General features: G+C 48.3%; 1 protein-coding gene across 1 annotated transcript; it reads left to right on the top strand.

Annotated features, from left to right (window-relative positions):
* The first annotated feature begins 216 nt into the window (after window positions 1-216).
* tshz3a (teashirt zinc finger homeobox 3a) lies at window positions 217-16,916 on the top strand. Its single transcript, XM_056417423.1, has 2 exons — window positions 217-626; window positions 12,796-16,916. The coding sequence occupies exons 1-2, from the start codon at window positions 587-589 to the stop codon at window positions 16,089-16,091; spliced, it is 3,336 nt and encodes a 1,111-aa protein (XP_056273398.1). The 5' UTR covers window positions 217-586; the 3' UTR covers window positions 16,092-16,916.
* Window positions 16,917-17,582: the final 666 nt, after the last annotated feature.

Consider the following 17,582-nt stretch of genomic DNA (forward strand, 5'->3'; position numbering starts at 1 on the left):
TATTGGGCTTGTTTGTGGTTTCGCTGCTAATTATCCGCCCGCTGTGTTGTAACAATCAACTAACAGCTCGTGCGCTGTGATTCACATGCGACGCGGAGGTGGGAGGACACTCGCGCGAGGTGTCCGCCCCTCCGCGAGAAGTAACGAGTTAACGGCGCGGTGGGTTTGCCCATTCTCCTGCTGTGAGTGACGCGATCATCTCTCTTATCCCTCAACTTTGCCTGTTGCCAGACCAGGCAGCCGAGGTGGACGCTGGCTCTCACCGCTGACATTCTCAACGCGATCAAACGCACACGCCAACAAAAAAAGATATATATTTACCCCCCCCCCCCTTAAACCCCCCCTTCGGTTTATTTATTTATTTTTCCGCTGACTTTTCCTGCAGGCTGCTTATTCCGTAACGATGGTTTTTAGTTTCCCTCTCCATCGGGCTCCCCGTCTGTTGTGCAGTCCGCCGCACGAAGGCGTGAATCTTTTCTGAGTAGAGGTGGATCTTCCCGGATACGGCGATTGAATAAATAAATAAAAAAGAAAAGAAAAAAAGAAGAAGAAGGAAGAGTTGCACGGAAATCCCCTCCAAATAAACATGCCGCGGAGGAAACAAGAAGCGCCCAAGCGCGCCGCAGGTATGTGTCTCCATTGTAACGCTTTACTACCACACAACTGCGGATGTTACCTTTGTTTTGTAGAGCTCACTTTATAGTCACTGCATTTCCGTTTCCACTTTGTCTTCTCTCCCTTTTTTTTCTCCTTTTTTTTGGTGTTGCTTTCTAACGATTCGCTTTGTCACTCGGGGCTGTTATCGTAGCGCAGCTCGTGTGAACAGTGTGCTTTATGAAAGCGGATGGACAGTTTCGAGACAACAATCTGCGTGTTTCGCCCCGCACTCCCCGAGAAGCTACTGTAATCCCGACGGGCGAGTTTCCTGCTGTAAACTTTCGCTTCCTATTGTTCCAACTTGAATCCCTGTCGGTGAGCGGATCCCGTCACGAGGAGCGGGCTCACAGCCCGGGGACGTGTGCAGCGTTTTGTTGACGCGGAGAGCCCGAGGCGTGCCATAAGGGCCACATGAGGGCTTTGTGCGCATTTGATCCGAGAGCACAACTTCTTTACGCAAGCTGAGGGGGAGAAAAAAAGAAAAAAACTACCTCCAGTGTTTTTTTCTCTTTTTTTTCTCTCCCCCCCTTTTCTCGGGATAAGATAAACAATTTGAGAGAGACAATGGGGTTTCGTGGGCTGGAAGGAGTCATAATCGACAGTTGCCATGTCTGATTTGACGGTTGATTGATTGGCTGTCATGCCCTGCTTTGATCTGATCCTTCCCGATTTGCATCAGAAAATCACTTCCCACCATGTGCTGCAGGCCCATGACGTCACGTTTGAACCACTTTGAAAGGCCCTGTGTACTTTTTTTGTTGCCCTCTTGCATACACTCACTCAATCAGTCTCTCTCTCTCTCTCTCTCTCTCTGATGGTCAACTGACTAACGAAAAAGTGAAAGAAGGGGGGTGGTGGGGGGGAGACAAAGTGGTTTAACAGTGAGACATCACACACACACACAAACAGACACACACACACTTCCAGCAGAGAACATCACACTCCCATGTGCACATGCTCACTTGTTCACTTTACACACACACACACACACACACACACACATACACACGGTGGGTAGAGGGGGCGGGAGGAGTGGGTTAGAGGTTGTAAAAGGAGCCGTGTGCTATGTAATGGAGGGGAGGAATGGGTTTGCTCTGTCAGACCGGGCCGTCACAACGGCTTTGTTTCATGTTTGATTTAATTGTCTCTCCCCTGACAGGCCCATTCATCAATGGCTTTAATGGTCAATCAGAGACAGGCTGAGTGAGTGCTCCCATTCTGTTTAGCCATAAGCTGGCCTGGGCTTTTATTTCATCAAAATGCCCCGGCCTAATGTACATGCTCACTGGCTCAGAGTGGCCGCGGGGAGCACATAAAGAATGACTGAAAGCTTTCTGATTTCAGATCAGTGAGAAGGATGTTTTTAGTCTTCATCTCCTCCTCTTCCCTCTCCTCCCCGCCACACTGCTGGTTCTCTGTTGACGGAAGGGAATAAAGGGCTGTAATATAGATCGTTTTGTGTTTTTAGAAAACAACTTTTTCTCCCTGAAACCGCACTTTTGTTCATTCATTCATCTATTCATTTCTTCATTTCTTTCCCTTCATGCTCCCTTTCCACCCCTGTCAGTCAGCCCGTGCAGCTGCAAGTTATAAAGTTGTCAACTGTTCAGTGGCACACAAAGGGTGATGATGAATTGATTGCAGCACAGAGCATGGTGATAGAGAGAGCAAAGAAAAGGATGACAGATGATGGGCCTTGATTAGGGACTTAGGGGGAGAGTCAGCCCACTGCAACCTTGAGACTTGCATGAAAAATCTATCCCCCTCCCCACACACACACACACACACACACTCACACGCACACAAACTGCCTTGCTCTCTCATTGTCTCTCCAACAGTCTCTCAGCTTCTCTCTCTCTCTCTCTTTCCTTCCTCTCTGAGAGGGTTTCTCCCTCCACAGTACAAAACTTGTTTTGCCTGCTTCATTAGCGTTGGTCCAATTAGCCGTGAGGCTGATGGAGTCCTGACAGGCCCTGTGATTGGAGATGACAAGCTCGGGGTGCCCGGCCCAATGAGGTTTGCCACCACTTTGATGTAATCAACTTGATATTACACAGAGCCGCTCGCCTTTGGTTGTGCCGTAACTCAATTTTCCGCTGCAGGTGACAAATGGGCCTGCCTACCTGGGTCAGGTCTGAGTGCTCTTAACAACCGAGGGCAGCTGGCCATGTAAACAGCCCGGCAAACACGGGAAAGGGACTCTCCCAGCTGTGGAAATACAGACCCGCTTCCTTCATGGCTGCCGATTAGCTTCGCCCAGAGGCCCCAGAAAGTTAAAATACTCTGCGGACTTAACAGGAAGTTGATATCGGCTTAACGACGTGTGGGTAAAGACGCGGCTGTTTTCACTGGAATGTCGAACCTGGACAGTGTTTCTGCAGAACGATGCCAGTGTGTTTACAGTGTCCAGTGTGTTGCATGTGTCGGTGCACTGTCAGGCCTTGTCATAATCTGATCATTTGTGTGTGTGTGTGTCTAAGAGAGAGTGACACAGGAGAGGGGTCCGGGGGGATAGGGAGGGCGGTTCTGATTTGGACCAGGCTCCACAACAACAGTCTCTTGTTTCTGCAGGGTCAGGATTATTGCTGCCAGAATGGCAGCCATCACTCATATATGTGTGTGTGTGCGCGCGCTGTGTGTGTGTGGGCACGAACTTTCTGATTTGTTGTGTTAGTGATGAAAGGAATTGTAACTGTAGACCACCTGCCAGAGTCAGGCCATAATTCTCTTGGCTCTTTAGGCCTGGCTATGTTTCCTCTACTTCTTCTTCTTTCTCTCTTTCTTTGCACACCACCTATACAGCGCACTTTAACTCCAACACAGGAACACTAGACAAAGCACACACACACACATGCAGTGTTGACGCTGGTGAAGATACGAGCATTCACAGCACACATTGCAGACACATGTTGTGACTGGGTTGTAAACGCGGCAAGTGAAATAACGAAAGCTGTTTTTTCTTTCTTTCTTTTTTTCCATCTGCGAGCGTTCCTGTTGTGTGTGTGTGAAAAGCATGCCCTTAACGGAAACAGCGGGGAGCACGAGTTGGGACTCAATTGTTCGTCCGACAGCGTCGGGCTAGCTTTAACAACAATGCGCCTCCGCTGACGACGTTTGCAGGTGCGAGTGCGGCAAATGTTTTGGCCTTGCAGGCCCCGTTGTTGCTAATGAAAGTCCTGCGGTTGGATTCCGGTGAGGTTGAGTCACGTCTGTGATCTATGTGTCTGATAAGTGCATACCTAATGAGGCTGTGAGGAGGAGGAAGGCTGACAGAGTGTTTCCCACAGGTATTGACAGATGCCTTTTTGTTTTTGCCATAGGCCCTGACTCCATAAATCCTGCCTGTGTAATGATAACAGTGCCACCCTGCCAGCAAGTGAGTGAAGGAGACAGTGTAAGAGAGAGAAAAAAGGGCAGAGGGGGAGGAGAAGGAGGAGGTGCTGGTGGTGGGGACGATGAAGAGACGAAGAGCGGGGGCGGTGGAATGGGCCTTCTCTCCTTTTTAACACACACTTGGCAGATGTCAAGCCATAGGGTTGGGCTTCGGGAGAGAAAGAGGAGTTTAAGTGCTGTAGTAGTGTCACGAATAGAAAACCGTTATCCGTCCACTCTTCCCTTTCAGCTCTCGCCGTGCTTTCAGCCGGGACTGCTGTCTGGGCACTGAGTCGGAGGCTTTGTAAAAATAGTCCCCAACGCTGTTGTGATAGATGCAGCTGCACTGTAGCGACAATTGGGACAGGCTGGATCCCTCCAACCCCACCTCCCTCGCTCCGTCTCCCACTCCTAGAGGTAGCGAGCGTTGGAGCCTGGTGGGATGTGTGCTCTTTTTTTTTTTCCGGCGAGGGGGGAAAACTGGGCTGCTCCGGTCTTCAGGGGTCTTGAAACCCAATCCAGGAGGAGAATAGCCTGGCCATGCCAGAGCCGATTTCCTTTTCAACAGAGTCATTTATCACTGACCCACCCTTCGCTTCTGACACGGTGACGTGTGTCATTTATCAAACGGGCTTTACCAGACACATGGAGAAGGGAGGTGGATAGGGGGCAGAGAGGAGGAGAAAGAGAGAGTGAAAGAGGGGAATAACTAGACAGAGAGAAACAAAGAGAAGGAGAGGAATGAGGTGCAGAGTCAATGTAGAGCTGGGAAAGTATGTGTGTGTGTGTGTGTGCGCACGTTCGTTCCAGGGAAGAGTGAGTTCTCCCGAAACCCTCGAGGAGAAGCATTTGGGAGGGGAGATTTTTTCGAGATGACAGGGCGGTTTGAGTTACACCGAGTTGTGTTTGGATGAGTGACAGAATGTTCTTCGATGAGACGATGTCTGAATGAAGAGGAGAAATCTGCTTTGTGAGTACACAAAGTCCAACAAGTTTGTTGGTATTGTTTACTCGTAAAAAAAATACCTGACGAACACTTATATAGGGGCGCCATATAGGCGTCTGTGTGCGTGCATACATGTGGCCATATGGCGTGTGTGTGTGTGTGTGTGTGCTGCTCCCCGATGAGCAGGGCTGACAGGTATCACTCATGCAGCAGCCTGGCCTTTAAATGAACCCGAGCTGCTCCGCTCCCCCGTGGCCCTAACAGGCTCTCTCCAAGATGGATGCTTCTTTAAAAATCAGATTAATGATGGATACCAGGCTTATAGTGCCATTTATCATGAAGGATATTATTTAGGCCGGCCGTGTACGGCTGTAACTGGAGAGCCAGGACGAGAAGAAGCAGGGTGGAAAGCCTGAGACAGACACTCACTGTGTGATGGATGGCTGAGCGCTCTCTCTGAGTGTTACTAGACACCAGTGCCGCAGCAGTAGGCCATAATCAGATAGCCTAGGGATGTTTATCCCGCAACTACACTACCTCGATTGCCTTGCCTGGAGGGTTGCGGTTTTGAAAAGTATCTTCTATCGTTATTCTCATCATTTTTTTTTTAAGTTACTGGAATCGTGAAAAAAAAACCTCAAGGGCACGTAGACGCCTCGCTGGCGATTATTGCAATTGTACATTATGAAATGATCCATTGGATCCAATCTAACTGGCTGTAATGATTACCCAGAAGTTTCCATTAATATTTGCCCAGAAGAGTCCCCTGCCCTGTGTCATTCCACAACAATCATGAATAACAGAGTACAGTGAGAGGTCAAGGGAAGGCCAGCGCCGCCGCTGCTACAGAAAAGGAAAAGGGGGAGAGAAAAAAATCAGTTGTTTTGTTTATCGTCCACTTCTGGTTCCCTCTCTCTGTCTCCTACCTCCTCCTCCTCCTACTCACTACTGTGATTTATGGTGGTCATCCATCTTCAGGCTGCGTCCATCACCTCCTCGTTGCTAGGCGATCATGGCAGCAGCTGCGTGTTGTGAGAGGGGTTCGGTTGTCCCACTCCCAGGCCTCGACTTCATTCCCATCACCCTTCAACTTTACGCAAATTCCCAGTTTTTGTTCCAGCTCCAAGCCACACACGTAATCCCAATGTCAGACGTGAACCATTCCTTTGTTCTTAACTGTATCCCCAGTTTGACCTCCCGACATGGTGTCATCTCTTTACTACTCGGGACCTGAAGTAGGCCTGGTTTTAGACATGTCCTGTGTTGTTGAACTGCAGTAACCCGTGTTTAGACCCTCAAGCTCAGGCCTCCAAGTAATGTGTGTTCTAGCACAAACCTTAAATGAAGGTTGTTGTTTTTTGTCCCCACCCAACATTCCAATGTTGCATGATACAATTGTACCTTTCTTTAACCTTTTTTCATAAAGCAATGACACAACAACATCAAATCATCAGACACCTGTACGGCCTTGACACCGGCCTTATGCCTTAGACATTAGTGTGGATGTGCTCTTAAAACAACAAACAAACCAATACATTTGAATAAACAAAATATCCCTACCATTGTAGCTTATTAGCATTTCTTTATTTAAATGTACCTTTTTTTTCTTTTTTCCTTTTTTAAAGTGACACATTTCCATTAAGTTGCCTTTTTGAGAACAATATTCTTCCTAAACTGAACCAGCAATAACACAAGAACCTGTTGGGTATTGTGATGTTTTTTAATTTTTTTATTTGATTAAAGATTATGCCTAAAACAGTTAATTTCACCACAAAAAAAATATATATATATTCCGTTTGTCAGCAGTATTAACAGGGGGTTATAACTCGCCCTAGATGAGGTTTTATCGAGTGTTTGTGATGGGGGGGGGTTCCGGCGGGTCAGGGGGGGAGAAAACAACACTAAACCAATCCAAAGCCCCAGTGCCTGGAGCACATTGGACAACAAGCAGGGGTCGCCAACGCCAGACTGATTACTCTGGGGGGGGAGACCCACTGCATTAAGTTAGACTGTTCACTAGTTTTAGTTTCGATTATTGACTTTAAATTGACATGTTTGAAGATGATTGGCTTTAAATGTTCATGTTTGTACGGGTTAAGCTCGTGTTTTTGAGTGTGCCGTAAAGCTGTGGTCTGAGCAATTCTTGTGTCTCTACAAAAAAAGCCCAAGAGTAATATATTTACACAGCCTCGTGACCTTTTTTTTAAACAACATTTTTATATGAGGCCTAAACCGTTTGAGGAATGTGCAAATGAACAGTAGTTCTGTTCTGTTAAATGGAGCTTTGCTCGGGGACCGCCTGAGTAACGCCTAGGGAAAGAAAGAGTGATGGAAAGACGGAGGCAGAGATGTAGTTTCAGGAAGTCCGCCTGGCTACACATCATCAACCCAGATAGGCTCTGTGTGCACGTCGCCGCACCGCCTGCCGATCCTCATTGCTGCCCTTGGTTCTGCACCTGTGGAAGCTGTTTGCTCTTTGTTTGTCGCCCTTTTTTTTTATCGCTTATTGTGGCTGCGTCAAGTTAAAAAGCGAGACTGGGACTATGCGTCACCTCGTTCTCGGCTACGTTAGAGTCCGTAACGGGAGACCTTTATGTGTTTGTGGCTCGTCTCGTGTCAGATAAACGAGATGAATTTTCAGGTCTTGAAGGTCTGCACGTGCAGCTGGCAGCTTAGAGGTCCACTCATAACACAACAATCAGCTGAGGGTTGAATCTATTCTCTCTCTCTCTCCTCTTACTATGTGCATTGACACGGTTCAGCCCCAAGCTTTGCCTGGGGCCAGAATGATCTCTCTGTTTTTCCCATCTCCCATATCACACATCCTGCACTACAATCGGCGGACACAATGTATTCACAATGCCATCAGGGGGTAGAGAACACACACAAATGAGAAACTGACAGAGACATCCTCAATCGCTTGTAACATGAGCACAATGTTCTGGAGCAGCGGCGTTATGTATTAAAACCCCAAGAAAACGAAGAGCACAAGATGGCCTTCTCGGGTCGTATCTTAAACGCAGCGAATTGTGTCGGGACGTGTTCATTTCTCAAATGGCCGCAGATCACCTGTTACGTATTTGCTGGTGAGACTTTCAGCCCGGCTGTAAGGATCAAAGGGAGAGAGCTAAGTTTGATTGAGTGTGTTGCTTTGACAAATGTGTGCAACAGAGGAGCATTTTAGGTATGTTACTGATCTGCTGCTATTTTTGACAGAATGGGGCTGTTTTGGACTAAATTATTCGAATCTATTTAAAGAGTTTAGGCTGCTGGGAAACTTGAGTGAGTGGTTGGTTTAAAAAAAAAATTGTGACGGAGGTGACTTCCTGTCCTGTAACATTCTCGAACTGTTTCCTGTCTGTAAGAGCCCCCTCGCTGAGGGGCTGTGTTGGTTTAAGGGCGTCATGGTCCGGTTAAAATACTGTACACATGTCAAAGACTGGTCCTGTTGCGAGACGGCGTGGCTCTCTCCCCACTATCCGCTCACCGGCCGACTTCAGATATCTCAACCAACAAATGTCTTGGCAACCACGTCTTCCTTTCCTCTGTTCTTCAACTGGATAATAATAATACACTTTATTTATAAGTTATCTTCTATAAAATAAATGCATCGCTGTGTCTAAAATCCAATTGCCATGCATTGTTGTATACTTTTTGAAACTACAAACAATAGACTGCACCCTCTGTGCTTTCTTTGTTCCTGTTGCTTGATTTGTTGTTGTCTTTGAACAACCATAAAACCTTTTTGTAATAGTAACAGCAAGCTTGAAGGGACCACCCATGTAGACCATTTCCTCTCCCCTCCCTGTATCCCAGTTGCGTCTTTGTGTGCGGTACAGTTCTCTATGCGTACAGTGATTATACTTCTAACTAGAGAGGTAATCAAGCCTTGGAACCCTTGTCAACAATGCTTTTGCACACAAAAAACGGTAGGTTGTTAAATAAGCGTTCTCTTCTCTACGTGTAATGCACAGAAATATACACACATTGAATTTCATCATCCATTCCATTGGTTTATGAAGTAGGTTGCACATTATTTAACATGGTAGTAACTCTGTTTGAATTTTAACAGATCCCTTTCCCAGCATATTTTTGCACCACCATTTCAAAAACAGTAATGCCCAACAGCCACCAAAGCTATTTTCAATAGCAGGGGAAAAAAAGTAAATATTGTACTCGTGCCTTTTTTTTCCGTATCATGATACCTGTGGCGAGGTTGTGGCTTCAGAGACCGAGCGGTCGTTCGAGTCCGAGGGTCAGACACAGGTAGAGTTCCCAATGACGCATCCTGTTTACCCCGCTGCTGTTGGGTGTGATCGAGCTCCCAGACTGTTTTCCCAGCTGTAGTGACCAGAGCAGGAATATGCACTGTGTGTGTGTGTGTGTATCAAGGGACAGATTAAAGAAAAGGAGTTTGTTGTACCTTGATGAAAAGGTATGGGATTGCACTTCCTGCAAACATCCCATTCACTAAACGTTACTCAAATCTATTTGAATCGAGCTGCGATAATCTCACCACTCTAAAAAAACAAAAACAGGAATGTATAGATTTTAACTTGAGAAATGCATGATTTATTTTAATGATTTTTTATTATTTTGTAATCTTCTTATTATTGCGTGTGCATGCGAAACCTATTTAAAAATGCAGCATCCAAAACCGAGCGTGTATTCGGCAGCGCCGGGGGAGATGTAGCCCGTGGGACGGAGGGAAGGAGAGGCTCTGCCACAGCACCTTCCTGCTTCATCAGCGGCCGTCCCTGTCTGTTGTTCCTGATCGTCAGAGCAGCACTGCAGTATTTCTATCAGATGATCTCTCCCTCTTCGTCTGCGGCCCTTATGTTTATGAAAATGATACTCCACAGGAATGCCTCCTGCATGCCAAGATGTCCCTGTCTTTCCTCATCGCTCGTGTCTACGTGCATGTACGAGTGTGTCAGAGAAGAGGGCTGTGTGTGGGGGGGGGGGGGGGGTTGAGCTATTGTCTGACTAGCTTTATTTATAATTGCGTAGGGGTGTGCATATGACGCTGTGTATCTTAAGGTGAATTTTGTGTGTGTGTGTATCTTCATGTGAGACTTGTTCTCTGTGCAGCGTTTGTGTTTGTGCGAATGTGTTCTTTCTATTTCTGTGTGAGCCGTGACTGAGATGTTGATTGTGTGAAAGTGCACCTCCTACCCTTCTTACCCACACCACACCCCCACCCTAAGGAATCAATCATGGAACCTAATGATTCTTGTCTTTCCCCCACATGGCATCAGCTCACTTTATCATAACATGAACACACACACGCTTGATCTCTCTCTTTCACATGCATATTGCATACACACACATTTTTAAAACTCATACGTCGGTCCCTAAAGCATCTGCTTAGATATTAGTTAAGACTGCATTCCAAGAGTATTGTTGTATTTATAATCCCCTTATTTTTTTATATTCTAAGGGAGCCTCTATACTCTCATCACCTTTTATTAGCTTGATAAATCACCTCTGTTGTCAGTCAAGCCAGGGAGAATAATTGGATGTGGTTGTCGCCCTGTGTGATGGATTATCAGTCATTGGGGATTAAATTAACAGATAGTGCTCCGACATAATGGTTTTTGTTTTGCATTTTAAATTGCCTGGGAGCATGGCTAGACTCTGTCGACTTTATAGCTGGTCCTTTTGGGCTTCTCTCCCTCTCTGTGTGCTATCCAGGCTTAATGACAAATGAACAACAACCTACAGGGCCGCAGCTCTATTAGTGAGAAATGTCAAACATTTACAAGCACGTTAAGAGAAGAGCCCTGGGAAGGTTTACAAACGTGATAAACATGACAAGAAATGAGATGTGGCAATAGTTTGATGAACTAGCGAGACAATGTGAAGAAATATGTGGAATAAGAGAGGTGACCTGACAACTTGGTCAAGCGGCGTGGCGGGCTCGCCTTCATGCGAGCTGACATCCGTAACCAGCTAGTGAGGACACGCACACATTAACTACCTCATCCGAGCTGGATTTCCTCTTTTGAAATGAGAGTCCGACACGAATACCTTAAAGAGGAGAAGCGGAAGAGAAAGTAAAGGAAAGAGGGTGTGGGCCGTCGCCGGAGCTGTGAGAGCCCCACCTTGCGTGTTTGCCCGAGCGCGAGCGATTTAGCTCCTCGCCCCTTCTTCATCTTCCCAGACCCCTCCTCCTCTCCACATTATCATAATTGTGTCCAGAACATGAGGGGCCGGGGAAATGATCATGTCATTTTATTTACACCCTGCTTGGCCTTTTTTACAACCGACATGCCACCGACTGCCAAGCGGACTGGGGCCCGACGACATCTTTTGATCAGGGCTGTCGGGGCCTATCAGCGGAGAATGGCAGGTAATGGATACCCAGTGACAAACCAAATCTCCTGGAGGACGGAGAGTGGTCTGCACCTGCCAGGTCTCCATTAGGCTGGCCTCTCAGTGGGGCTGCCTGCTGACTGTGCCCCCAGGGCCCAAATCAGACCAGCGCCAGCCGCATGGCTGCCTAGAGATTGGCTGTTAGCACTGGAAATGAGAGTTATTTCAGCTATGACATTTTTGTTTAGACTGGACGTGAGTGTGTGGGGCGGTGGATTTAGTCACAGCGTGTGTGTGTGTGTGTGTCCACGTGCCCAAGCTCCATTGTATGAGTGCCCAAACTATAAAAGCGTAAACCTACAGCTTCTTTCCATGGCATTTGTCTTTGTTTACAATATTGTCCAAATGACCGCAGACCACTGAGACCAGTCCACGGGCCAAATGCTATTTTCAGAGATTTTTTATTTTATTTTTCCTCAAATTGAACGGTTTCGTGAGTGAGGTGGACAAGAAAGGAGGGAGGGCATGGTGACACTGAAGGCGTGTGTGTGTGTGTGTGTGCATCTTTCTCCATGTAAGCAGTGGGCAGCAACATGCAAAGTGACAGATCGCTTATGCATTGCCATCATGTTGACGCACCCAGATTCTCACCTCGTGCACTTTATCGTCCCTCTGTCTCATTTTTTTCTCCCTCATTATTTTGTTCATTTCATTTTTTTCGCATCAGAGAAATGTATTTGCATTATGCTCACATGACATTCAACGCCTGTTTAGACCGGTTGCGATTTTCTTTTTAAGAATGCAGCTTGAACAGAAGAGTATTGGCTATTTTCTACATATTAAGACACTAATGAACTCCCTTCAGTCCAGATCATACCGTACGATGTCTTTTCACCATGTCAGCATTTCATCAACAAAAGTCTGACATCCCTTTCTTGAAATCCTTCAAGATTATGCTCTTTGTGTGTGTGTGTCTGTATGGACTGTATATGTGCGTGTAATCAGAGAAGAGGCAGATGAAGAGGCGTCAGACATATTAACTGACAGATGGAGGTTGATCCAACTCATTTATTACCCCAGAGGAGAATGCCACAGTGAGATTGGGCTTCATTAATTTCAGATTTAGTTTTCATTTCAAGCTGTTGCGCCCTGAGATAAATAAAATGGCGCATTATGTTTTTGCCAAGATATTTCTTTTTTGTTTTCCTCCAATAGAAGGAGTGAAAAGAGGGGAGGCATAAGTTCCGTGTGGCTGGGGTAGTATATAAATACAGGCTCGCCTAGAGGAAAATAACACCTCAACGGTTGATGAGGTGAAATGGGATGACTGTAATTTCTCAGCTCAGCTTTAAAGGCTCCCACACAGATGGCTCATTTATCCCTGGGAGTCCTCGGGCACACATAGTAGGGGAAACTTTTACTCCAGTTATTCTAACATGGCGTGTTCACTCCCTGCAATTTAACTCATCTCTTTCTTTCTCTCTTTGTCTCCATTCTCCTCGCAGCCTATTCTCCGGAGGAGCTGACAGAGCAAGCTGTGGCGGAGGAGGAGGCGGAAGCAGACGACCTGCCCGCCGCCCCTCAGGATGACCTTCCCCAGAAAGATGAGTTTGTGGAGCAAAGCGAAGGGCCTGCCAAGGAGCAGACATGTGACCAGGAATCAGCTGGAGCGGCAGAGCTCTCCGGACAAGAGCTGGACAGTGAGTCCCATGCGAGTGAGACCAGTGACCGTCTCTCAGACTTTGAGAGTCCCTCGAGAAAAGCCGAGGGCAACTTGGTCACAGCCCCTCTAAACGGTGACGCTAAAACACCTCCCATCGGCATGGACACCTTGGAACAAATGAAGGTTATATACTCCAGCTTCTTGACCGGCCCCTTGTGGTCACCGCTGAACTTTAATTCCACACCCCAACAGACGCCGACCCCGCCCGAGAAGCCAGCTCGCAGCAACAGCACGAGTAGTAGCTGCAGCAGCGGCAGCTATGACTGGCACCAGTCGGCGGTGGCAAAGACGCTGCAGCAGCAGACTCCCCAGAGCCGCAACCCGGCGCAGTCTGAGCCCAGCCTCTTCAGTACCGTCCAGCTGCACAGGCAAAACCCCAAGCTGTTTGGCTCAATCTTCACCGGGGCCAGTAAGTTCCGCTGTAAGGGCTGCAGCGCCGCCTACGACACCCTGGTGGAGCTGACCATTCACATGAACGATACAGGCCACTACCGCGACGACAACCACGACAAGGCAGGCAGTGGCTCAAAGCGCTGGTCCAAGCCACGCAAGCGATCCCTCATGGAGATGGAGGGGAAGGAGGATGCCCAGAAAGTCTTGAAGTGCATGTACTGTGGCCACTCCTTTGAATCGCTGCAGGACCTCAGCGTCCACATGATCAAGACCAAACACTACCAGAAAGTGCCTCTGAAGGAGCCCATGGCGCCCTTGGCAGCCAAAATCATGTCTTCTAAGAAAAGGGGGCTTCTGGGATTGGACATCACGGCCGTGCCGCGTTCTCGAGAGGGAACCCCCAAAGCTAAGCACCCGCAGGCAGACCCGGGTGAACCCCCACAGAAACCCTCCCCCTACACGACCCCTAATAGCCGATACGGCCACCAGAACGGTGCCAGTTACACTTGGCAGTTTGAAGCCAACAAATTTCAGATCCTCAAGTGTATGGAGTGTGGGAGTTCCCATAATACACTGCAAGAGCTGAGAACCCACATGATGGTGACGGGACACTTCCTGAGGGTGACCAGCTCTGTGGGGAAGAGAATCAAAACACTTCCTGAGGCCACCTCCTCCAACCCTGTTAGGGTTAGCACACCGACTGAACAGAGGGTCCAATCTGTCCCACTCGCACCCTCCACCTTCTCTCCTCCGCCTCCTCAAACTACGACAAGTCCCCCCGCTGCCTCCCCTCCTCTCAAAGATATCAAAAAGGAGGAGGTGGAGGAGGAGTGCTCCAAGCAAGAGGCTGCAAGAAGCGAGAAGCGAGTTGCGTCGTCAGTTGGGAAGGAGGAGGATGCCGAGAAGGAGCAAAAATATGACGTCTCGAAGTACAGCTATCTTACCGAAGAGGATCTGAAGGAGAGCCCTAAAGGTGGCTTTGATATTCTCAAATCACTGGAAAACACTGTGACGTCGGCCATCAACAAGGCACAGAGTGGGAGTCCAAGCTGGGGGGGCTATCCGAGCATCCACGCAGCCTACCAGTTCCCCAGTGCCCTCAAGCACCAACAGGGCGGCATGGAAAAGAATTCCCCACTGAAGTTCTTGTTCAACGGAGGCGACGGAGTGCTGTCCTCCCTGGCCAAGAACCAGCCCCTCGTTTCCCCACCTCTAAGTCAGTCGTCCCCCTTCCCCTGCAACAACTTCCAGGCGATGGAGGATTTGGTGAAAAAAGTGACGGAGAAAGTCGCAAAAGTAGAGCAACGGGTGAAGCAGTTGTCTCCACAGATGGAGCGCCGCCCCTCTCCCTGCAGCAGCGAGGCTGGCGATTCGCACAAGGGGGGAGAGGCGGACTCCCCCCGGGAATGGGGGGCGGTCACGCCAGCCAATAACGACAGGGAAAGCCGTGGCGACAGAGCGTCCCCGGAAGCCGAACCCAGGACGGAGAGAGCAGTCGAATCCCCGCTCGCCTCTGCGCTGAGCTGCAGTACGGCCATTATCACTGGCCATACTCCTCCAGAGCAGCCCTTTGTCAACCCTCTAAGTGCTCTTCAGTCAGTAATGAACATTCATTTGGGGAAAGCAGCCAAGCCCTCCTTGCCAAACCAAGATCCCCTGAGCCTGCTCTCCAGGCTAAGCCAGAGCATGGCTGAGCGAGCTGCTGTGGCCGCTCCTCCCTCGCAAACCAAAAAGCCGGAAAGTGTCGTTGATGATAGCTTCTGCCAGCCCGGCGACGAGCAGCCGATGGACCTGACGAAAGGGAAAAGTGAAAGAGGGGGCTCCGTGGGCTCGGCCCCCCTGACCCCTTCATCCACGGCGTCCTCCATCTCCCCCGCCTCCCTGTATACTCCGAAGCTAACGGTGGTCTCTCCCTACACATCCAGCAGCCCCCTGCATGAAAACGCTTTGTCGGATATCTCGGACATGCTGAGGAACCTGACCCAGTCCCACCACGTCCCGAAGCCTCCCTCGCGGTCCCGGGCCACGGACAAAGCGGAGATCGTGGGCGCCGCTCACGACGACGACGACGCGTCGCTGCACGGCCACAAGCGCAAAGGCCGCCACTCCAACTGGAACCCCCAGCACCTCTTCCTCCTGCAGGCGCACTTTGCCTCGAGCCTGAAGCAGACGTCCGAGGGGAAGTACATCATCAACGACCTCAGCCCACAGGAGAGAATGCACATGTCCCGTTTCACAGGCCTCTCCATGACCACCATCAGTCACTGGCTGGCTAACGTCAAGTACCAGCTGAGGAGAACTGGCAGAACCAAGTTCCTCAAGAACCTGGACTCGGGTCAACCTATATTCTTCTGTAGTGACTGCGCCTCACAGATCCGCACCCCGGCGGCGTATATATGCCACCTGGAAGCCCACCTCGGGTTCAGAATCAGGGACCTGGCCAAGCTGTCCCCGAAACAGACTGCCAGGGACTCCCACACTCTCTCTGAGAAACTCGTGCCCCTGGAGTCCTTCCTGTCTCCGCAATCACAAGACGACTGCAGTAGTAATGGGGGCGTGTTCCGCTGCCAGCTCTGCGTCCGTAAATTTGCCACTAAGCACGCCATCAAGCTTCACCTCAGCAAGAGCCACGGGAAATCTCCAGAGGACCATCTGCTGTATGTGAGCGAAGTAGAGAAGCACTAGATTACTCCCAGCAGACGTACGGGATTCCACATGTAGAACGGCTGTTGAAGAAAACTACAAAGCCGTATATTTGAAAGTGTGGTAATGCACAAAGATGGCATGAACTACTGTCAACAATAGTCAGCACATGGTGTTTACATCTATTCGGCCTGTCGACATTTCTGATTTCTCTGTATTTCAAAAGTCTTTTATTTCACCAGAATATACTGTAGGTCAAAGGTATTCAGCCTGATTTGTTGAGGACGGATTCTTTCACGGCGAATCTCTCGACTAGAAGGTCGGCTAATAACTTGAAATGTATTAACTTTATTGTATTTATTTTGTGTTTCTGTGATCTTTTGGTTCTGATTTGCTGGTAGACTGCATGTTCAACAAGTTTTACTGTTAACATTTGTACAGTCCTGTCCTGTCCACATTTTTCAAATGCCCTTTCAAACTGGTCATTTCGTAACACCTTAAAACAGCCAAATGTCTGGGAGCGCTCCTTTGAAAGAATCTGCCAAGCAGCAACGGCTCATTGCTTGTTTTGTTTTTGTTGTTTCCTCTGTACAGCCTGTTGATTTTCTTGCTGATTGTAAAAGCTGCCTTGTTCTTTATCATTGAGTAAGGGGCACTTAAAATCCAGGTCTGTGTAAAAATGTATATATAGTGTATAAGCTTACAACTTGCTGTTTAAATTATGCATACTTGTTATATTTCCTAATTTAAGAGGACTATGACTATCCACGGGTGCAGAGCCTTTGAAGAAGATAAAAAAGGACATTGTTTTGCACAATAGTTTTATAAATGTTATTTGATTAAAAAAAAGAAACCCATACAAATATGTTAATGCCTTGTGCTTCTATGATTAAATTGAATTAACTGCTGCATAAAAGATTTGTTTTCTTTCATACATATATGTATATACCACTTGGAAACATTTGTAGCTCAAGGTGAATTATGAATCTCAACAAGCGACATTTAAAATCAGTTTGTTCATGAATAGTTGCACGTCACAGTATTGTCCCACATGTTATTCTCCATCTGTTATCAACATTTCCCCCCTGGCTTGCAGTGAAACCATACATCTTAGAGGGAGGAAATAAATAATCATCCCTCCCAATGTCTGTCCCACGTTGTGATGACTAAGCGTTTACAAATCAGCTGACAGAAACACTGAGCACAACTTAAAGAACCCTCAGCGTTTTCTTCTGCAGTTGTTTTTGCGACCACAGTTTCTCCCGATATACATTCCCAGTGATTTCTGTGTCTTCGCGTCGTCGTGAGGCGGACTCGAGGTGCCACTGCCTGAGAGGCGTCTGGCAGGTGGTGTGTGCTGCATGTAAACCACCAGATGTTTCTGAAACGAGCCACTGGAGGAGGAGGGAGGCAGGCGGGCTGCAACAGCAGGCAGAGGGGGCTGATTACCACGGGGGCTTGGATGCCATCAGGAGCCCTGGGCACAGACAGCAGATCTGGCACACACCTGGACTCCAAGACTGTCCCTTGGAA

Source organism: Pseudoliparis swirei, chromosome 6 (assembly GCF_029220125.1).
Source record: "Pseudoliparis swirei isolate HS2019 ecotype Mariana Trench chromosome 6, NWPU_hadal_v1, whole genome shotgun sequence".
NCBI classification, from domain to species: domain Eukaryota; kingdom Metazoa; phylum Chordata; class Actinopteri; order Perciformes; family Liparidae; genus Pseudoliparis; species Pseudoliparis swirei.

Bases quoted from the DNA above. Each gene is read 5' to 3' on its own strand.
- tshz3a (XM_056417423.1), top strand. From the start codon at position 587: ATGCCGCGGAGGAAACAAGAAGCGCCCAAGCGCGCCGCAG. The intron at 627-12,795 runs GTATGTGTCTCC...TTCTCCTCGCAG, and splicing joins AGCGCCCAAGCGCGCCGCAG to CCTATTCTCCGGAGGAGCTG.